The sequence below is a fragment of the Lonchura striata genome, chromosome Z (genome assembly GCF_050655825.1).
Source record: "Lonchura striata isolate lonStrDom1 chromosome Z, ASM5065582v1, whole genome shotgun sequence".
NCBI lineage: Eukaryota > Metazoa > Chordata > Aves > Passeriformes > Estrildidae > Lonchura > Lonchura striata.
Genome location: NC_140740.1, coordinates 1,818,434 through 1,840,607, shown reverse-complemented (window position 1 = coordinate 1,840,607; position 22,174 = coordinate 1,818,434). Strand labels below are relative to the sequence as shown.

Genomic DNA, 22,174 nt, shown 5'->3' with positions numbered 1-22,174 from the left:
GCCCATTTGGTCAGTGGCCTGAATTTAAAAAACAGGATCTCAGCTCTAATTTTAATTTCTCAAATTCATAGAATCATAAAATGGTTTGGATTGGGATGGACCATGGGCAGGGACACCTTCCACTAGACCACGGTGATTAATCACTGGTACAACAACTCTGTTTCTGGAATATATAAGCATTATATATTATCTTATATATATTTATCTTATTTTACACCTGTAAAATAAGACAACAATAATAATAACAATAATAATTTACACTGGTCTGGGATCACCAATGGGAGCCATGGTACCCCAGATGCCCCGAGCCACCAGTGAGGCAACAGAAACCTTCCCCAGCATTTCCCACCCCTCTTTGCTGTCACCTGCCACACGCAGCCATGTCCCCAAGAGATCCTCATTTATAAGCCATTTCAGAGCACTTTTAGGCTCTGGTTGTTTACATGAAATGGCAATAAGTGAAGCTTGCCTTGCCCCAGGTGTCTTTCTACACCAGCTGCAGCCACAGGGTCTGCAACAACAACAGGTGTGTCCAGATGCTCTCTGATTTAAAAGTTCCCTACTGGAAGGGAAAATAATAACCAGTTTGGGCTTTTTCTTAATGTAATGTTCTTCAGTGGGTGCTCAATAGCAAATAAATCACTTGTTCCTCTTGCAGAAGAGATTATTTAAAATGGGGAAGGGTTTGATCATTTCCTATGTCCATCAGCTCTTTGATTTAGTTTCGTTTTCCCTCTCCTTCTGCTGATTTTCCTTTTTGTTTTAAGTCAGAAGGTATCTACAGCATCTTGAAATTTTATAGCTGAATTATGAGTTACAGGCCTCCTGAACCAGCTAAGGATGGCTGCTGCAGAGCTGCCCCACAAGGCAGGCTCCAAAAATACTTGTGAGGCTCCTCTGTGCACCCAAGACTCAGCAAAGGCAAGAGCTTGAATGCCAGATCATCACCCAAAAATGCATCCTGGTGAGTGAGGAGAATTGCCACACATGGCCTTGAGCAAGGCAAGAAGATCACAAATCAGCTCCAGCAGAGACCCTTAAATTACTACAGTCTCAGACTTTTGAGTATTTCTATTTGAAACCTTAGAGAGTTCCCACACATACAATAACAGGAACTAAGAACAAGACCTTAGAGTGAAACCACAAAGTATTAGGTATCCCAAAATGAATTTACTGACTGTTTTCTTGGGTCCATTTTTAGCAACGGGGGGGTTTTTTGGCTGTTTTTTTTTTTTTTTTTTAGTGCAGCTTCCCTCACAGTTAGTGGGAATTTGATAAGCCACCACAAAAAGAAATGAGTGATTTAAACTCAAAGGCATCTTACCAATGGGCTACCATCAGTCCAGCGGAAGTCACGCTCAAACATCTTGTCATTGAGGCCAATCCACTGGTAGTCATGGCCAATACCTAGGGAACCAGAAGGGCATTTTTATTAACCTTCCCATAAATGGAAGAGATTTCACCAAAGAAAATAATTTTATGCTGAATGAATCAGACATCCTGTTCTTAAGATTATTCTGCTCTTTGTGCTAAAGACTGGTTTAGAGGCTCTTTTTCAGCTTTTTGGTTGTAATTTGGGATGTGTATAAAAACGCAGATTCTCATCTAAGAGTTTTAAATGACCCTGTCTCTTCACTCCCAGTGATATCTACCAAGGCAAAGAGAATTAATTTCCTACCTGAGAATATATGATGGGAAGAAAATAAAAAAAAATAAAATCCCATATTCTAATTCACAGTTTTTCAAGTTTTGGTTAGGCTGTGACCAGTGTTGTCTAAATTTTACAATACAACACAGTAGCTATCTCTTTATGCCTAACTATGGACTTGATATCATATGCACAAAATGCATTAAGTCTCCAGAAAACAAAATGTTTCAAAAAGCTTAAATGCCAAAACAAAAGTTCTTATTCTCATCCCTCCCCCCAAAAAGTGTTTTCTATTTAAAAAAATTATAACTTAATAGTAATAGAGAACTTGTATTAACTGCAGAAGTAAACATAACACAAAGCATGACTTTTATTTAACATTTTAAAGCATGTTTTAAGTTGGAGATGTAAAAGCTGAGTGGTGAGGAGGAGGTCTCACCATCTCTGAACCCTCAGCTATCTCTCTTGTTTAGAGTCACAGAATATGCTGAGCTGGATAGGACCCGCAGGGATCATCAGTGCAGCCCCAACAATCCCACCCTGCACATCCCTGAAGAATTTTCTAAATGCTTCTGGAGCTCTGGCAGCAAATACTTTGTCTTTGCTTCCTGGAGCAAAGGTTCTGCCTCAAATGTGCTTGAACAAAGCGCTGTATGTTTTAAATTTGTTAAATAGCTCTTTGGCAGAACCGAATCCACCAATCATCAGACGTTTTTTCCAACACCACACAGACAAAATTAAAGGAAAATCCTTTAGTTTTATTCAGAAACTAGAGCCTCAGGGTTATGCCCATTCCTTGGGGAGCCTGGGCAATGCCCACCACCCTCTGGGGGAAGAATCTTACCCTAAAATCCAACCTAAAGCTGCCCTGACACAACTTCAGGCCATTCCCTCAGGTTCTGTCCCTGTCACAGGGAGCAGAGATCAGAGATGACCCTCAGAGGACGTTGGACACCACAATGAGGTCTGACCTCAGTCTCCCCTATCTGTACCATCCAAGTGACCTCAGCTCCTGTCTAGACCCTTCCCCATCTCCACATCCCTCCTTTGGACACTCCCTGACCCCTCCACATCTCCCTGGTGTGGTGGCACCCGAGATGAGAGGCAGAGGAGCCCCGTGGGTACGCACGGTTGACGAAGATCTGCTCCTCGTGGGACAGGATGCTGGTCAGGTGTGCTCCCTGCAGGCGGCATTCCCGCTCCGCCGTGTCCCACGTGCGCCGGTGCGCAAAGTACTTGTAGCACTGCCCCTGGAACTTGTGCCAGCCGTAGTCACAGGTCTCGGTGTCTGCAGAAAACAGACAAAGCACATCCCTGTCAGTGCACCAAAACCAGGCACATTTGGTCAACAGACCAGAATGAGGTACATTTGGCCACTGTACCAAAACCAGGCATGTTTGGTCAGAGCACCAAAATCAGGCACGTTCAGTCAGTGCACCCAAACCAGGAACAGTTGGCCAATGTATCAAAACCAGGCATGTTTGATCAACCAACCAAAAATAGGAATGTTTGGTCAATGTACCAAAATCAGTAATATTTGGTTAATGCATCAAAGCCAGGCACGTTTGGATCAGAGCACCAAAACCAAGCAGGTTTGGTCAGAGCACCAAAACCAGGCATGTTTGGTCAACATACCAAAATGAGACACATTTGATCAATGGACCAAAATGAGGCACATTTGGCCAATGTACCAAAACCAGACATGTTTGATCAATCAATCAAAACCTGGAACATTTGGTCAATGCACCAAAACCAGGCACATTTGGTCAGAGCACCAAAATCAGGCACATTCAGTCAGTGCACCAAAACCAGGAACATTTGGCCAATGTACCAAAAACAGACATGTTTGATCAACGAAGCAAAACTAGGACTGTTTGGTCAATGTACCAAAACCAGTAACATGTGGTCAATGCATCAAAACAAGGCACATTTGGTCAGAGCACCAAAACCAGGCATGTTTGGTCAATGGGCCAAAATGAGGCACATTTGGCCAATGTACCAAAACCAGGCACATTTGGTCAGTGCACCAAAACTAGGAACATTTGGCCAATGTACCATCTCCAGGCATGTTTGATCAACCAACCAAAACCAGGCATGTTTGATCAGTGCATCAAACCCAGGCACACCAATAGATTTTCTGTGGGACAAAGCTTCAAGAAAAACCTGTATATGACAAGGTATGAAAATCAAACACTCATCATGTGAACCTCATTTTCAGGTAGTTCTGCTTACCCATTTCCAGCACAAACTGCAAGACTATTAGTTATCTAAGACATATAATTGCAATTGGAAACTTTGTGGGTTTACACTGATTGAATTAAGCTGAATCTGGGCAATTTCAGGAGTATATATTCTTCCTGGATGGATAAAATGCCTGGATGTTGGACTGCAGTGAAAGTGCATTTCATTAGTTTTCTGAGCCTGTACATGGGGATGGGAATTTTTACTTGCAAGGACAAATGCTACTTCAAGTCACTGTACTAATTAAAGTTTGGAAGAAACTGATAACTAAAAATTGTATGAAGGGAAATGATTGTGATTGTTCAGTCTGCAGAAGCAAAGCTCCAGTTTTATCTTTCTGAGCTCATGCCTCCAAATCCTCCCCCAAAACCCATCTTCCTTGATGAAGTCAACTTTAAGCATCAATTTGTTAGGAGGATTGCAAAGCTGAAGTACAAAGTAATAAAATTGCACGTTGTCTGTGCTTGCATGAGGCATGGTGCTGATAAGAATGCATCACAGAGAGGATTCACATCAGCCACTATATCCTTTCAGCTCAAAGAGAAATAAAGGCAAGCCTTGGAACAGGAACAACCCATGGATTTGACGTTAATTATTCTGTCAAGGTTAGGCAGCTGTAAACAGAATAGATGGCAAAAAACACCAAGAGTTTCAGTTTCAAGTTTGCTCCTGCAGGGGTGAATCACAGGAAAAAAAAAAAAATCAGCATTAATAAGATGGAAAAAACAAGTGTGATGTCTGAATGCGTGATGTGTGAGCTGTGCTTAAGGATGGGAAGGACCTGCCAGTGATAAGAGGGAGTTTTAGGGAGGAGTGGGAAAACAACAGGGGTAAGGAAGGGAGTTTTGAGCCATGACAGATGCAATGGCACCATAAAGGACATTTCAGCCACAGCGATCACAGCTAGCATGGGATGGCTCACCCTGAGGGGCCTCAGGATGCTGAGGAACAGAAACACAAGGTCTGGCCTCCCCCACTCCACCCACCCACCAGGAATCAGCCACTTCCCACCAAATTTTATCAGCAAAACAGGGTCTGGAGCTAACTGTTCCAGCCTTTCTAGAGTTATGGAGATGTTCTGGGCTGGAAACTGGGTTCCTCATTTTCAGTAAGTCAGTGCAGTCAGTGGTCAATAACACTCTTTGGCTAAAAAAGGGTTTTTGCCTGAGTACAGAAACAGCCAAATATTGCAGTACATGCCAAGGGCTGATGGCTGCAAATACCTTAACTAAGGGATTACTTATGTTTGAGCTGCTACCACCACCTATAAAACAATTTTTCACAGCACAGTTTCTTAATTCACAGCAGGAAGAGGCCATTTCCATCTGGACACACCAAATTATCTATTTTTTTTAAAAAAAAAGGGGTTAAATCCCCCCTACACAAACCAGATTTTACATGTACATAAATGGATTTCAAAGTGCAAACAAAATGTGGCAAAGCCACGTCAGAGGCTTATCAGAATTTCTCTGACAGTAATAATGTAGTCACTGTCATAGGAGTCTGATATCAAAATAGTTTCCCAAAAGTCATCAGTCTTGAAATAAATGTACCAAATGCAAAGACATAATCAAGCTGATTATGTCCCTTCTATTTCCAGGAAGCTGAACTGTAGAAAGCTGCTTGCGCCTTGAGTCATCCAAGCTATGAAAAAAGGAATGTAATCTACATAACCAAATTGTTAGTTTTTTTGATCTTTTCCCTCTTTGTATTCTGTGTGAGGTGCAGGCTGCAGACACAGCTTTAATCTCTGGCATCTAGGTAATTTTTAAAGTTTAGTCTGCCTTGGGCTTTCTAGAACATTTGTTTAACCACACAAGGCTGACTAACAGACCTATGTCCTTTGTGAAGGCACTTAAGATTTTATTATTTATCTTGTTCAGGGACTCCTTTGTCCCACAGGAAACAAGTCAGATAATAACAAGGAGCTGAGAAAAACGTGGCCAGAGAGGATTTCCAGGCTATTCTAACCAAACCTTCACTGGTCTCTGCTAGGGAAGAAGTGAAGGATTTCAGAGAAGGTCTGCTGAAAGTCACACTGGGGAGGCAAAGGGGCTTGAAAATACAAAACTGAGAGGACTAAGTTAGATAATTTAGTTTACTAAGTTAGATATAATGGCCTGAGCATGAATTACAGCACAGTTTCTCTTTTTACAAAACATCACACAATTTCTCTTCTCAAGGCAAAAGGTGCCAAACATGGACAAAAGGGAAAAGTTAAGTAATTTCTGCACCTGTGTGTATTGCAAATCTTAAAAAAATCCCAAAAAAATCCCAAAACAAACCAGAACTGATGGCTGTAAAATACATGAAGTTTTTAGATGCTGGAAAAGAGGATTTTTTTTGTTTGGGGCTGGGGGAGTGGTTGGGGATTCTGGTTTTTTTTTTGAGGGATTTTGCTTTTGATGTTTGTTGCTGTTGGCAATTTTACAGGAGAGATTGACAAAAAGAGGGAAAAAACATATAGGTAAAGGAAGATCCAAAATAGTTGAGGATGAAAAATGCAAACCAGGCAAGTAAAACTGTGGAGAGTTTCACCTTTGCAGAGTTTTGTGCTCAGTGTGCAGCCCTTATTCAATGATGAAAGCTAAAAGGGTGACAAAAAGGTAAAAGGGTTCCATATGGGTATAAATTTTCAGTGCCTTTAGTGAACCAGCAGACAGTAATTGCAAGTAAATTTTCTGACCCAACCACAGTGAGCACAGTAGGTGCAAGCACTTATTGAATGCAATATTTCACGTTCATTGTGTACCCAGTCACAGACTTGTGTAACCTTACTCCAGCATGTGATGGAAAAACTGAAACTGAAACACTGCTCACCATATTTGTGGTGTTTTAAAACTCATCCAGGGTTTATGACAATTTACAGGGGTTTCCAGTGGTGTGTGCAAGGAGTTACACTCACAGCTTCTGTTCTCTGTAACTGCAGTTGAACGTGTGTAACCACATCTCTTAACACTATATTAAAAAAGTGTTCTCGGTAGGTTTGATACATAGGGACTGTTTTTTCAATGCTGCTGTCAATAGGTCCATTGTCTTTAAAGAAATTCCAGAAGACGCTTAAAGGAAATAAAGACTGACACAGGTACCAGAACATGAGAGTCTAACTCAGCTGTGAATTTTATCAGTGGCTGTCTGCCTTCAGCTAATGAGAAAATGCTGGAGACCACTTCACCCACACATCTTGAGGAGAAACCCATTTCTCTAGTAAATATACAAAATAATCCCTTTTCAGCTGATAGACATCAGTGAGACACCATCTGTTTTCAGAAAGTACCTTTTCCCTGAGCCCTTTTCAACTACTTCAACCCCAACCAACCAAGCCCTGGGAACAAAGAGAATTAAATGAAACCAGAGTAATCACAGACATTGAAACAATGAACTTGGCTTATAAGAACACATGACTCCTGATAGGGTGGTTAAAACCCACAGTTGTTTTGTTTTCAGAACCTGGAAGGGAGCAGCTGGTTGAATTATCCCATGTAGGCTCATTCTGTTACAAACACACGTGTGCCATTTTTGCACACATGTCCAGATGCAAGCAAGCCACACTTAGGTTTAAAGCATTCCTTGAGAGCAGGTAGACACCAGTTAGAGTAGAAAAAGAAGAAAAAGAAAAGGAAACTCAAGCCAGACAAGGAAGGAAGAGGAAAATCCACAAAGGTGTTCACCCAGTTCTCATAAAGAGAACTCACCCTTAAAATTGAGGTTCAAATTGCAAGTCTCTACCATTTCCTGAGAGTTGTCATAGGGGCTTTTCACAGAGGGATGACAATGGAAAGACTGATGGCTCTCCCAGAATAAAACTCACACCAAGATTTACTGTAATCTGTCACTCTTTGGGAAAATGTTCTGGGGATATTTATGAATTTCTCAGGGGCGATGTTCAAATGTCAAAAAGTGACAAGCAGAATATGCATCTTTCCTTTGAAAAGATACAAAGGTGGTGGGCAAAAGAGGATATTGTTCCTTTTAATCTCACCTGCACCAGAAGTGATCCTGTCTTAACTGATCTAACAATCTAGTTTAAAGGCAAACTTTTGAGGGAACTTTCAGCTGCACTTTTTCTAACATCTGACAAATTCAGCTAACTTCAGGAAGATGTTCCCGGGCTCAGATTGCTGAACTCTTTCCACCTGGCAAGAGGAAGGGCTGTCAGGGAGCCAGTTCCAGTTCCCTGAGTCTCAGGACTGATTTTCCTCAGCCTGGATTAGATCACCCAGAAGGTTCCTGTAACTTCACCACCTGCCAGAGCTCCCTGGCGTGCAGCTGTGCTGTCCCCTGGTAGCGTCCTCTCCAAATGCTGACACGAGCATGATACCCCTGTTGAAGATCCCTCAGTCCAGAGCAGTGCCACATGGGCATTTGGTGAAATTCTGAGCTCTGGTTTTCCTTCTGCACCAGTGTAGTGGGTGCAGATGTGGTGACCTCCTACTCTGAGCTTCATTTCCAAAGGCAGTGCATGCTCCCTGCCCCTATTTCCTCCCACAGCATTTTGAATGCTCAGCACTGTGCCTAAGAAATCCCTTCAGCCTGATTTTTTTTTTTAAAGCTGTCTAAAATGAATAGTATATTTGAAAATTTAAAAAAAAAAAAATGTAATGAAATATAATCTCGGTGTGCTGAGCTCCACCTTTCCTGTGGCACCAAGGTGCATATTCTGTCGTCCTGGCTGGTCTTTAAATCTAGTGAGGTCAGGACTGATGCCTTGAAATAAAGCCTGCTTGCCAGACAACCATGTCTGAATCGCCAACACAGTTTTATTTTGTCTGGTGGAGTGGAAATTTGGCACTAAAACCTTTTCCCAAGTCCCAAACCACTGCAGGACTTTAAGTGGAGGAAATTTAAATTCCAAAGCTGAGAGAGCACAGCTCTGGTTCTGATTGACAAACTAGGAAATGTTCCCATTAACCACCTAAAATGCACTCTCAGGTTGGTCATAAAAAGCAGCTTAAAGCTACCATGGCACTCAGAGCCACTCACTGCTATGGATTTGCTGGAATGAAGGGGAGGAGGAAGGGAGTGAGGACATTTATTTCTTTTGGTGTGAAAACACTGTCAATTTTTACTTTGGGAGGCAAGATTCAGAAAGCCTTCTCAAGTTACAAGGTTAACCAGACTGCTGAAAAGGTTAAACAGTAAAAATGCTGGAGTTGATCAGCTCTGAGATTTTTCATCTCTAACAAACCGATCTCTACAGGTTGAGTTGGAAGAGTTTGCAAACCACTCTTTGCTGAAGCTGAGAAACAAAACGAAAATACACAATATTAATTAAACAAATCCAAAGTTTTAGTTCATTCACCTGTAACAAAAATCATTCAGCTGAAGGAAAAGAAAAATACATTTTCATAAGTTTTGCAAGCATCATTTCTTTTTAATTTCTTTTTCCCACGGAAATGCCTTCATTAATTTTATTGACAGAACAAATGTTGCTGCCCTATTCCTCCTCCCACATATTGAGTAAGAATCTTGCACTGCAAATGTTTCCTGTAAATGCTGTGGGGTTTCTTGCAGGCAAGTTTCTAACAACTACAGGCACTGGGATATTCAATCTTATTTCAATCTTATTGTCCATCTTAGAAAGCCTTTTACAATCTCCTAGTAATGATAATCCAGCACCTGCTTTTCCTAAAATAATCCCAGAACAAATAATTTTGAAAATTGTAGGATGAAGCAGTCAAACCTGTGGTCTCCAGTGGAGGAAGATATAATCTGTCTTATTCACTGAATTATTCCTACGTATCACTGATGCTTTTTGGAGGTGATGGATTCTGTTACACCACATGTAATTTTTTAAGATAAAAACTCAGCCACAAAGTAACACTGCTCCCGCTCATTAAGGTTCACTACAGTAATGAGAGAGCCTCGTTATGTGTCTTCCCAGCAGTTTACAGCAGCATAAGCAAGCAGGCTTGGAGCCACCTGAAAACTGTTGCTGAAAATCCGATGTTTTGACACAGAAATTGCCCCATATATCAGTTTATATTTTGTACATGGCTTCCACTCAGGTTAGCATGTGGATTGTGCAAAGTGAGAGATGGTAAAAAACCCTGAACCACAAGTCAGGGAAATCTAACAAAAATTAGGAGCTCTCCTCACCACAAGTGGCTTCCTGCAGATTTTTGTTGGTTTCTTCCACCTTCTCATTTTTAGGAGGCCTTGCCCTGTTATCCCAGAAGGATTTTGGGCTGGAAATGAGTGTCCAGCAGCAGAGGTGAGGGAACAGCCCTTACCTTGCTCACAGAGAGCCCCGATGTAGCTGGGCAGGCACAGGCAGGTGAAGGTGTTGAGGCTGTCGATGCACGTGGCTCCGTTCCGGCACGGGTTGGACTGGCACTCATCGATATCTGCAGCAGAAAATAAAAGTGGTTTCATCACCCACCCAACTCCCAGGAGGAAATGCTCTGCAGCCTCAGTCAGGCTGGTGACTGGGACCAGTTCTGAGCAGAAGGAGGAAGTATTGCAAAAGGTCCCAGTGGTGGCTGTGTGGATGAGAAAGAGGAATGCCATGCAGCTTTCTCCTGGTGGAAAATCTGATTTGTGTGTGTGTGTGACCCTGGCACAACTAAAATTCCCATTAACCACCAGGGACGTGAATATCTTCACGAAACTCAAATATTGGAAATCTTATCATGTAGCATTAAACAGACTGCTAATTTCAGTCTGCTCTGGAATCTCCTTGGTTTGCATTTCTCATTTCTTTCTTGTCTAATCTTATCAAGATAAGGACGAAACATCATAGCACTCATGGATTTGCACAGTAAACAAATAATGTGTCTGTCCCTGACTCCTCTAGCTGCTAAAATACCTTGTCTTCACCTTCTAAATTGGAGCACAACTTCATTTTATATAATTATTTTCACCACAGGTTGCTTTTGCACAGGTTATAAGCTAGTGTGTCTCTTCATAAAGATTATTTGAAATTTCCTAATGGATGCTTTTCCTCTGAAACAATGATAGTGTAAACTTCAACAGAGATTTTTGCAAACATCTCCATTCAAAAATGACCTGCTGGTTGTGGTTCACTCATTAAAATATAAGACAGAAGCTGGACATATCTACAGACAAACAAACAACTAGGAATAATTGCTGCATCATGTAAAAGGCTTAAAATATATATATTTTAAAATATGCTCAAGTCAAATTTTATGCTAGGTCTTACTTGTTCCAGTCATTTAATGATACTTTGGCTGGCTTTCTGGAAGGAAAATTGGTTATTCTGAAACACATAGGTGAGTCTTTTGAAATCTACAGTTACAGGAGGTGCAGAGATTTCACAGGCAACTGGAAGAGGTTCCTCAGCTGAAATTGTTACCAAAATACTAATTTGTACCAAAGATGCATATGATTATGATAATATCTAAAATTTCCTGCAAAAGTTTTCAAGTTTGTGTTCAGTTGCCAGCTTCCCATTCACATTTTGGAATATTTTATCTTACCAGCCTTTCAAATAACTATGGGAAGCTCTTAGGGAAGTATACCAAATATTAATGTATATATTTTTTTAATTTGGTGCGTTTTTGAATTCAATGCTGTATAATCCAGTTCGTGAAGTTCATTTACAGTTCTCTTAACCCCTGTGTGTGGGCACAAATCCATGCACTTTTTGGGGAGAGGGAAAAGAGGAGAGACAATGGGGAACTCTCTATTTAATTGTCCCAAAGTAAGGCCTCGGTGTAGGATTTTTCAGGCGTCCATGCAGCCTCCAACTTTAAAGCACACCAGATCTCATGTACAAGAGCTTTAAACTCGAGTTAATCAGCAGCCAGATAGCACAGTTTACCTAATTCACACTGCTCCCCGCTGAAACCTGGCAGGCAGGTACAGATGTAGAAGGAACCACGTGGGTAGCAGGTACCACCGTTGAGGCAGGGGCTGCTCTTGCATGGATCTTGGCCTGTTGAACAAGTAGGAAAAGGAATTTGACCCTGGTTTCAAGGAAATTTTTGGTGCATTTTTGATTTTCAGGAGGAAAAAAATATCTTTCTTCATTGTTGCATTGTCTTTACTGTAGCTACAAAAACTATTAACATACTCAACTACTCAAAATAAGATTTATAAAACAGTAAAGCTGGTCTTCAGGCATCACTGCTTTCAACTTGCACAACAATATGGCATTTACTATGAACAACATAAATTACTCTTGGAATTACTTTTTTTCCACAGCAATTTGTACTATATTTGGCAGTCATGATACTCTGTTGAGGATTTAGTTTGCATGACATGACAATTAATTATAGCTGAAAACAGTTAAACATATGCAAAATGAATGGAAAATGCTTTTTTCTTGAACAGGGTTAGTTTATGCAGAATGACAGGGTACACAGAACATACTAACTGGCTGCTTATACGCAATCAATCAAACCCCACAAAGTCTTATTTCTTTTGTCACATGTGTGCTTCCCACCTGCCTTTCTTAAAAATACATTTAAAGAATACAAACAAAGGCTCTGAATATGTTTGACTCTGGACTGAACATAAAGATAAAAACTTACCTGCTGTGAAATCCTCAGTTGTTACAGGAGTTAGTGTTTAAATACCATTTCCTTGAAGAGCTTTACGCCTTCCAGTGATGTTTATTTCCACTGAGTTTAGATACCTGGGCATTTGCATTTGATTTCATGCCTAGGAGCACTCACTCACACAGACAAGTCCACACTAAACCATTTCTAAGAGTTAGTTTCTCACAGTGAGAGGGAAATCCTGAAGACAGCCCTTCTGATATGAAAAAATAAAGCCCTGGCTTTGAAAACTTACAAAATGGATAAAAGAGTTCTGTAAATCAGAGGCATAAGAAACATTAAGATTTTTTTGGTCATGTTTTCCCAAAACAATCTGACTAGGATTTATGACCAAAAAAAAAAAAAAAAAGAATATGTATGTCACACTTGCAAATTAGAGCTGCAAAGTCTTCTTACAGTGCCAAGTTCCCTGTCTAGGCATGGGAATGAAGAAGGTCCAGCTGAAAGCCCCCAGAAGAAAATCCTATATGCAAAAGTTTAGTATTCTAATTAAGTAATTAAGGTTTTCACTTTGGAGGTTTTGGAAAGGCTCTGACCCAACCCATTCAATAGAGTGATTGTTTTAGGACTGATTCACTGAAAGTCACAAATGTAGGGCTCTGTTAAGCACCTTAATGGTGGTTTTTGTGTGTTTGCTGTCTATTTATCCTTCTACAGACTGGATATTTCAGTAAACATTTTTAAATTGCCAGCTACCTGGATTATTTGAGGAACAATAATAGTAAACCTATAAAATCAGACCAGACCAGTTCTTTCCTCAGGTGTAACTAGACAAAATATGTATTAAAGTGATACTACTGACATCATCCACACATTTGATGAAATGGTTCCCTATACTATAATGGAAAGAAAATACTGTGGCAAATGATGTCTAACAAAAAGTTCTGTAATTTTTAAGAGACTGACAGTGCATCAACCACTTAAAGCTACAGACAGGCTGAAAAGAAGGTCTTGGTTTTCTCTTGTGTTGAAAGCTATCTTGTAGGTCAAGAGAAGTTCAATTTTATAGAGAATTCTGATCCTAAAATTTGCACTATTGCTTTCTAAGTCAACTGCAAGATGTTAAAAACAACCCTTCATAGAAACCAAATGTGTAAGAACTATCACCACGCTCACAAGAAAAAACATCACATAAAATCATCTGCTGGAAATTGGCAAATGAAGTCACCCCAGCTGATTTCCCTTCCACAACCAATGTTACCTTCCTGTCTTTTAAAACTGGCTGGTTACCTCCAGTCTGATCCAGAGCTCCACGATGCAAACACCAGTGGAAAGTCATGGGGCTTGGGTGTTTTGGCACCCCCCCATCCTCTTCCACTTGTAGGGGCCACAACCAGGCTGATTTCCCAGGTGGAGGGTGACGAGGTCCGTTGTCATTTCACGCGGAGCTCTGATTGTCACACCTCTCACCAGAGCCCAGGCAACACCTTCACAAGTACCACAACACACATAACACGACAGGGATCATATTTGGGAAGTTACCTGGAATTTGCACTGCTGTGCCTTCAACAGAACCCACACTGGTGCCAATCACGAAATCTGATCCGTTTGTGACTTCCGGAAGGGAAAATGATGAAGTCACAGCTTCCACAGTGTTTGGCTCCTCAGAGCTCATTGTTGATGGCTCGTTTAGGTAGGGACTGTTTCCAGGGGCAGTACTGTTTATTGCAATGTTAGAAGAGATGGTTGTGATCTCCCCCTGACCAAACAAAGCCGCCTGTGTTTCTGTGCCTCCATCCAAAAGCTGGGAAGGTGAGGTTAGCATTGTAACTGCTTCCTGGCCAGGTTTAAATCCTTTGTTTTCGATGCTGTTGGGTGAGTCTGAAACAGTTGTGGGCAGGAGCCAGGGGTCCTGTCTCTCAGTAGTCCTGTCTGCCTTTTGGTGAGGATTATTGACTCTCCCTAAGGAGGCTTCGACTTCTGTTGTGCTGACTTTTGGAATATCTGTGCTTACTCTTTCTCCAAAATTCAGAAAAGCAGTAGGCAAGACATGTATTGATGGAGAATCTCCAGAAACAGCAGCTTCTTCCACACCAGCTAAATCAGTTGCAGGGGTTTCTGTCTCCTCTGTCCCACCTGTTAGAAGCCTACCAAACTGAGGAGTGCTTTCCGTGCTTGTGCTGTCTGAAAGAGGCTCAGGAGAAAGTTCCAGCAGAGAGGACTCTGTTGTGTCAAGAAAGTCAGTAGTGGGTGGTTTATATGTTGCTGTAATATCAGAACTAACCTCTTTGAAGATTCCTCCTGATGAATGATTGGACTGATGCGAATCCCTTGATGATGATGATGATGATGATGTGCTTGTAATGATTACCTCAGGGTACTCAGATACTCCGTTTACTAAATGAACAGTTACTGAGGATTTAGGAGTTTGAGGAACAGAATAAAAACTCACTGTATCTGCTTCCTCATACTCTGCTGATGCTGATTTTGTCTTGGTGTACACCGTGGGACGATTCCCTGCACCCTTGGTAGGTGACACAGTTGTCAGGTGGGATGTAGGCCATGCGGTGACAACACTCAACTCAAGCTTGCCAGTTGTCAAAGCCTTTTCTGGCTCATCAGTTACAAGTGGTGTAAGGGAAGGAACCATGGGCTGATTATCAGCCAGCTCGTCTTGGCCCATCCCAGAAAAGCCAGAGATTGTTTCACTTTGATCTGCTATTACTCGGTTGTTTGCTGAAGTACTTGGCTCATAGGTGTCTTCTGTGGGGCTCGTTGCAACAGGTTTAGACTCATGAGGCACTTGAGGGCTTGCCAGAGATGGCACTGTAGGAAGAAGAATGCCCATTTCAGAGAGTTCCATGGTGGTAAGAGTTTCTGTTGCAAAATTCATGTCATTGCCTGAACCCAAATCCATGTCACCTGAGGTTGGTTGGTGCCCAGAAGTCACCAACTCTCTACTTGGTGGACTGGAAGTAGTCAGAGGAAGATTACCACCAGATCCAAGTGTCTTTTCTTTGGCTATGGAAAACCTGGGAGTGGAATAATATTTCTCTCCTTCAGCTGTCATGCTATCATCATAGCCATATGTTGACTGTGTAACAGGATTTGGCATTGTTTGCACACTTATTATATCCTCAGACATTGATTTAGAGTGATCCATGTCTATAATAGTTGTTTCTTCTGGTGGGGCTTGTAGTCGTTCTTCAATCAGGGTAATGTCACCATAAACAGAAATGTTCAATATAACACTTCTTTTGTCATCAATCATGGGAATAATTTTTTCATATAACCCAGTGTCACTTGTTAGTTCCTCTGATGAAGCTGTCTTTGGATGAGCAGCAGATGGATTTGCCAAAACCTCTGTTTCTTCTGTAAAGAGGGAGACTAGTCCTGTGATTGCAGTCTGTGACCCATCTCTTGGTGCCTCTGTGGTCATAACTTTAGGATAAAGACGTCCAGGAACACTGGATGAAACATTTAGTTCTACTTTGGATGCAGTGGGTATTGAGAAATGGGTAAAAATATCAGGGGAAGATGAATCTGAAGCACCAACCCAGCCAGATCCTTCCCCAGAGCCCTCAGGTAATACTCTGCCCGGCGTTTTTGTTGTTGATGTTACAAAAGATTCCTCTGTTTCAGGACTGGGAGTTCCATTCAGTATAACAGATATAGGAGTTGTGCCACCTTTAATCAGAAAATGTGAATTTTCCTCTTGAGAAATAGCTTCAGAAGTGGGTGTTGGCTTATCTGTTTCATTTTCCCCTCTCCTAGAGTCAGTCTCCTTTTCCTGTGGTTCTTCATTCGCAACAAAATAATGTGTGGTGTCTTCAATCTCTTTAGAGACGAAGATCTTGGAGCTGTCTTCTTCTAAAGCTGAGGAACTGGGGAACATGGAGGTGGGGAATGGGTCTCCAGTTTCTGGCAGCAGCTCAGCTACAGCACTTGTGACTTCTTCATTAACTTCAGCACTTGCTGGAGTGGTTCCTCGCTCAAAGTCTTGTGTCATGTCAGTGGAAAGTTCAGGCCCCATATCTGCAGGGTGAGAAATTTCAGGACTTGAGGTACTCTTGAATTTTTGGACAACAAATGGCACTACAGATGGGAGAACAGCAAGGTCATCTCCTGACCCCTGTCCTGAAAACAGGGGATCACCAATGAGCTCGTTATTTGGCAGATTTTCTTCCTTAGGTGTCAGGAATGTTCTGGGAATATCTTTCGTAGGGAAAATGTTTTGCACCAACTCTTCCTCTTGCTCTATAACTGTGACTGGAGAGCTTATGTATTTCCTTTCAATTGTTATAGGCTCAGTTACTCTCTCATCATTAAATGGCAAAGGTATTTTTTTAGCAGGTTCAGTTTCTAATTCCTTTTCTTCCAGATAAGGACTGAGGGTTGGAACATTTAAAAATCCCAAGTGTTCACGGATATTCTGTGTGCTTTTAAAGAATGGGTCTGTTGTTATTTCTTCAGAAGATTCCATAGCTTTTGGTGAAATTTCACTTGGAGTGTCTTCCATCAAAGGAATCTTTGTAGAAAACGTTCTCACTGTCAGTTCATCAACAGTTTTCTCCTCAGTTCTCACACTGCCTGCAGTCCCCACGGAGGTTACCTCCTGTTCAGAAGTTGTGACCTGCTCATCAGGATCTGTAATGAAGGCAAGATCCAGAGGTGATGTGCTGACAGCTTGTCTGTCATCCTTTTCCCATGTTTCTGGTCTCCCACTAGGGACAACTGCTGTTTCTGCAAATGATCCAGTGGATGAGTCTGGTTCTCCAGATCCCTGGTCAGTAATTGAGAAATGACCTCCAAGTATTTCTTCTGTAGGTCCATTAGACATAAGTTTTGTGGTGCTGCTGTCATCTTTGAATTCTTCTCCAGAGCCATGCTCAATCAGGAAGATCTTACCCAAGGAAGCAGTTGAAGAACCAACTTTTGCATCTTTGCTTTCCATAGATTCAGCTACTCCTTTCATACTGCCAGTATCATGTGTCACCAAGCCCTCGTGAGGGTTGTTACTGACCACAGATCCTGGAGATGATGTGGCCTCACCAGTTTCTGAGTTTCCAGTTTCAATTCCTGGTGCAATGTGAGATGTTATCTCTTTTATGGAACCAGATTTTATGTCAGAAGGAGCTGTGTAGGTTGGTTTTGTTTCCATGTTTTGTTCTCCTGGGTTTTTGGTACTAAATATATCCAGGGACATCTGACTTTCTACTCCAGACCCCTCTGTGAAGCTCTCTGGCCCAGTACTCAAAACTGTTACTACAGATTCCTCTGTTCTTGCATGTTTTTCGTATTCTGTTGTTGTATCCTTTGGTGAAGCATAATCTGTGCTGTAAATTTTTCCTTCATACATTTCTGTTTGTGTTTCAGCGACAGTTCTTAATGGAATCGAAGTCAAAGTAGTAGACTCAACAATAAAATCTATGTCTCCAGAACCTGGATCAATAAATGGGGAGCCAATACTTACCACTTTGCTTGTGGAACCCCCTGAAAATATGTCAGCTGGCTCTTCTGCTGATCCTTCATTTACAAAAAGCTTCTTCTCCCTCAAGAGAGGAATGGTGGTGACCTTTTTGATTTCAGAACTTATGGTACCTGGCACTGTTTTTCTGAGTGGCTCTTGACTTACAGTTCTTACTTCACTTGTAGTGCTCCCAAGTTCATTCAAATCCAAATTTTCTTCTGTAGTAGTAGCTGAATTTTGGTGACCTGCATAAACAGTGGTGTGTATTTCTTTTTCATCATCAATACTCTTTTCAGTTACAGGAGAAATGGCATATACTTTTTCTGTAATTAGCTCAGACACAGAGTTGGTGGAAACAGTTACTTGAGGACTTTGATCAAAAGCAGAATAAGGAGTACTTATGGCTCTGGGCAAAGCAGAGGTGATTCCTGAATCAGTTACAGAAAATTCTCTCAGCAGTTCTGTGCTGGAGCCCAAAGAAATGTCTTGCATTGAAAGTGTTTCTGTTACTGCTATTTCCTCTGTCACAGCTGAAGTTACAGTGATGCTATCCTTCAAATCTCCAGAGCCTTCCAGAACCATAAAAGAAGCAGCACTCATCTCAGGCTTTGCTGTATGACTTGTTTCCAGAATGTTTTCAACAGGGGAATTTGCATTAAGTTTAAGAGTTGTTTTATAATGGTCTCCTGGAGCAGGGGTTGCCTTTTCTGAATTAAGGTCAGTTACAACGTTGTCTACCGTAGCAGGAATAAAAACTGCCTCCAGAGAAGTAGTTACAGCAGAACTTTCCTCAGTAAATGCATCAGGAGAAGATGTTATACCAGAACTTTTTTCATCATCTTCCTTTCTTGATTCTGTCACGACTTCTAAGACTGAAGTGGACAGATCAGATTCAGTGGAGCCATCCCCAGAGGATTCACTAGAAATCAAAAGCAGGTTTTTGTTATCTTTAGTAGAGCTCTCCTCAGCTCCCTGCCATGTCATGGTCTCTCTACTGTTTTGCTCATGTGAAGAAGTGGTGGCTACTGATTTATCTGTTGTAACAACTTCAGACTCCCCACTATAGACAGGTTCTAACATTGCAGCCCCTGAAGTTGGTTGTGTTACCACAAACGCTCCTATTACTTCTCCAGTTTTGCTTGGCTGCATAGTACCAGAAGCTTCAGATTCATTAATTATAAATGGGTTTGTCTCATTGATTTGAGAAAAGGTTACGTTTTTGGAATGTGCAACGCTTTCAATTTGATCACTCCTTGCTTCCTCAGCTTTTGTGCTCTTAGGTGCACTCGTGACTTGTTGCTTCCCATTGATGAACTGCAAAGCTGGAGGAGTTGTAACATCAGTTGTATTTTCACAGTCTTCGTCTTCTTCAAACTCTGAATAGTTTGGAAAGAAAGGATCCAGTATTATATATTCAGACGAATCCTGCACAGAGTCTGAAGTACAGGGTTCAGTCTGAGCTGAGTCTGCATCAATATGGGTTTCATCTATTGCATGAGGAAGCATGTGGTGATTGAACAGATCCAAAAATTCATTCACCGGGTGATCTGCAAGAAAAAGAGAGCTTTTCATAATCCCTAAGTAACAGTACACACACGAAGTACAAGCAATCCATTGGAGGAAAAAAAAATTTGAAATTCAAAAATTTGTTGCAAATTCAGTGTGTTTTTCTGTTGACACAAAGTCAAACTCTGCCAATGGGGTGTGTCTTTCTATTTGGAGCCTCTCTGAATATTGAACACATTGATTATTCAGTACTGTTGATTGCCACATGCCCTTGGTCCCAAACCTATGCCTGAGTTACCTTCTCCTACATTTTCAGCAAAGATGAGGTATGGACAAGATGAAAACCATTTTGCAGACCAACCTGCTGCAGCTTCTTCCAGGGATTTAGACACTAACTAACCTCCACCAATAACTGAACCTAGACAAAGCTAAGCAAAGCAAAGTGAAAATAAATGAAAGTCAAAATGAAATAAGAGAAAAAAACCTCCCTCTGCATCTCCCTTTTCCTTTTTGTGTAGAGTAATTCAAATTAGAAGGAACACCATAACATCTACATCAGTCACTCTTCAGTAGACTTGGACCTTAGGTCAGTGAATAAAGTCTTGCTTTACAAAGTTGTTGCTTTTGGAATTTTAAAGCATTATGCAGCAAATTAGAAAAACTATCACAGATTCAAAGGTCAACTCCCACTCAGAGAGTAATATGACTGAAGTCCAGTAATCTTCTTCTGTTTACCACTAACTCTGAATTATTTACATACTCCTACAGGTTACAAACCTCTCACAGTTTTTTTTCTAGGTGGCCAGGCAGATAAAGAGGAAGAAAGAAGATTGAGAAGGCAAGACTTAGCTGTAGAAAGCCTCATGAATTCCTCCAAGATTTATGATCCCAAATCCCATAGACACTTTTTAAACTTGCCCTTTCAGCACAAACATTGCTTTGAACTTTCTGTTACAGACAATGGAAGCTATCCTAATTAAAATGAAATTTAAAAAAAAGAAAAAAAAAAAAGAAAAAAAAAGGAGGATACAACAGACTCAGAAAAAAGCCCCATATTTCAAGATTTCAAGTTTGGCCAACTGACTTGAAATTGGAAACCTAGGGCTGAAATCCTACTGCATGAGTGTTTCTTTCTTCTGGATCCATGTTTATAACCATGTTGGCCAGAGGGGATTACTTTCTTGCTGGTACAAACTGGAATGGTCAATAGAGTTTTGCCCACATCTGCCAGGAGAGGATCTGAGCCAATTAACAGGACTCCTGCCTTAGAGCACTGTCAGCAGCCTCTGCTTCCTGAAAAATTATCTACACTACGTGACACAGCTCAAGTCTTAAATCAAATCTTCCTCACTAAAACTATCTACAAGTCGTAAACTAAACTATCTAAGTCATAAAACAATGAGAACTTGAGTCAAAGTACTTCATAAATTTGAAGTAATTCCCCTACCTATGAAGATAATTTAACCTCTGTGACTACTGAGTCCTCAGAGACAGAGTCATCAGGTGATCATTCTGGAAAAGAATGTATTCAATCAAATTAAACTGACACAAAGCACTACGAAAGGTTTGTGATTCTTTGGTCTGGGCTGCCTTGTGTGTGCAAATTGACTTCAATTTGGTTTTGAAAAGGTCACTGCAACTCCATTGAGAATTAATGTTCTAATATCTCATGCTGTGTTTACAGCTAAACTCATGAAGTATTACTGGATCTCAGCTTTGCTAAAGCTCCAAATGAAGAATACAGAGAATAAATCACCTTCAGCATTGTTTATTTCAACTACAGTGTCAAGTTTGTACAACACTAAGCTCAGGGCTCCCAGTGCAACCAAAAAAAAAGGTTGTTTTTAACCTTGTGCCTGCTTGGCTGTTGTACATTGCCCAGAGAAGCCTGATGTTTACCATGTGCTATTAAAGCTCTATAAGATGGCTACAGAATTGGGGTTTCATCTCTCTCCCTCGTATGTGCTTGTTGGGAGATATTTTATGCAATGCTTGTAAAGAATTAATACTTTTCTCCTGTAAATTAAAAATATTTAGAAAGGCTGCCCAATGCCACAGAAGAATAAATTTTCTACAGGCATTTACTTGAGCTCTCCCAGATTTCCCTTTCCAATTTTGTGAAAAGCAGGAATTTGGTAATCTCTCCAAGACTGGCAGCATGACTTTGAGGAGCATGTCTAATAACAACCCTTTCAGAATCCATGAATTTCAGCAAAAGGCCACTCTGAGAAATACACATAGTGAGAAACCATGTCCTCATAAAAGCAGAAGTTTCAATTAAGACCAAATTTCACACCTTCCTTTCAAATCTGTGCATGCAGAAACCCATGGGAATTTAGTCAGTGAGAGAGGAATGGCAAGACAGAGCTGATAGGGAGCTCTGAGAATTTGTAATTTTTGGTAATTTCACTATAAAATAACTGCACCCACACACAGAACCAGAGAACCACACACAGAAATTTGAATGGCCAGGAAATGTGTTGTGTGTGCTGTGTGAACAGCTGAAGGAGGGATGTGCACAAACAACCTGGTGTATGGACTGGTATGCCATAAAGATTAATTATGATTTCACACACAGCAATTAAGATGGTGAAACAAAGTGTGCAGCTTTGCACAGAAATTCTACACTAAAAAAAAAATAAATTATAAAGTCTGGATGGAGCTGGATGGGCTGTAATTTGTAGGAGGGCACCATGACTAGCAAGTCCTGACCAACAGTGCAGAATTTTTGCAGCAGGGCACACCTGGGAGTCCCTCAAATTAGTAGCTCACACTAAGTCATTGATGGTTGGCAATAAATTTAGTGAACAACATCTGTTCCGAATGCACCTAGAAGACAAATACATA

The 22,174-nt window shown here is 41.1% G+C and overlaps 1 protein-coding gene across 4 annotated transcripts in view; it reads right to left on the bottom strand.

The window, feature by feature from the left end:
- Window positions 1-22,174, bottom strand: part of VCAN (versican) — a 100,398-nt gene that overhangs the window by 15,743 nt on the left and 62,481 nt on the right. For all 4 annotated transcript variants that reach the window (XM_077790095.2, XM_085567008.1, XM_085567010.1 and 1 more), the window contains 5 exons: window positions 13,894-19,368; window positions 11,673-11,786; window positions 10,123-10,236; window positions 2,778-2,936; window positions 1,325-1,407 (listed from right to left, as the gene is read on the bottom strand). In XM_077790095.2, coding sequence (XP_077646221.2) covers window positions 1,325-1,407; window positions 2,778-2,936; window positions 10,123-10,236; window positions 11,673-11,786; window positions 13,894-19,368 — 5,945 coding nt within the window. The remainder of the gene's footprint in view (window positions 1-1,324; window positions 1,408-2,777; window positions 2,937-10,122; window positions 10,237-11,672; window positions 11,787-13,893; window positions 19,369-22,174) is intronic.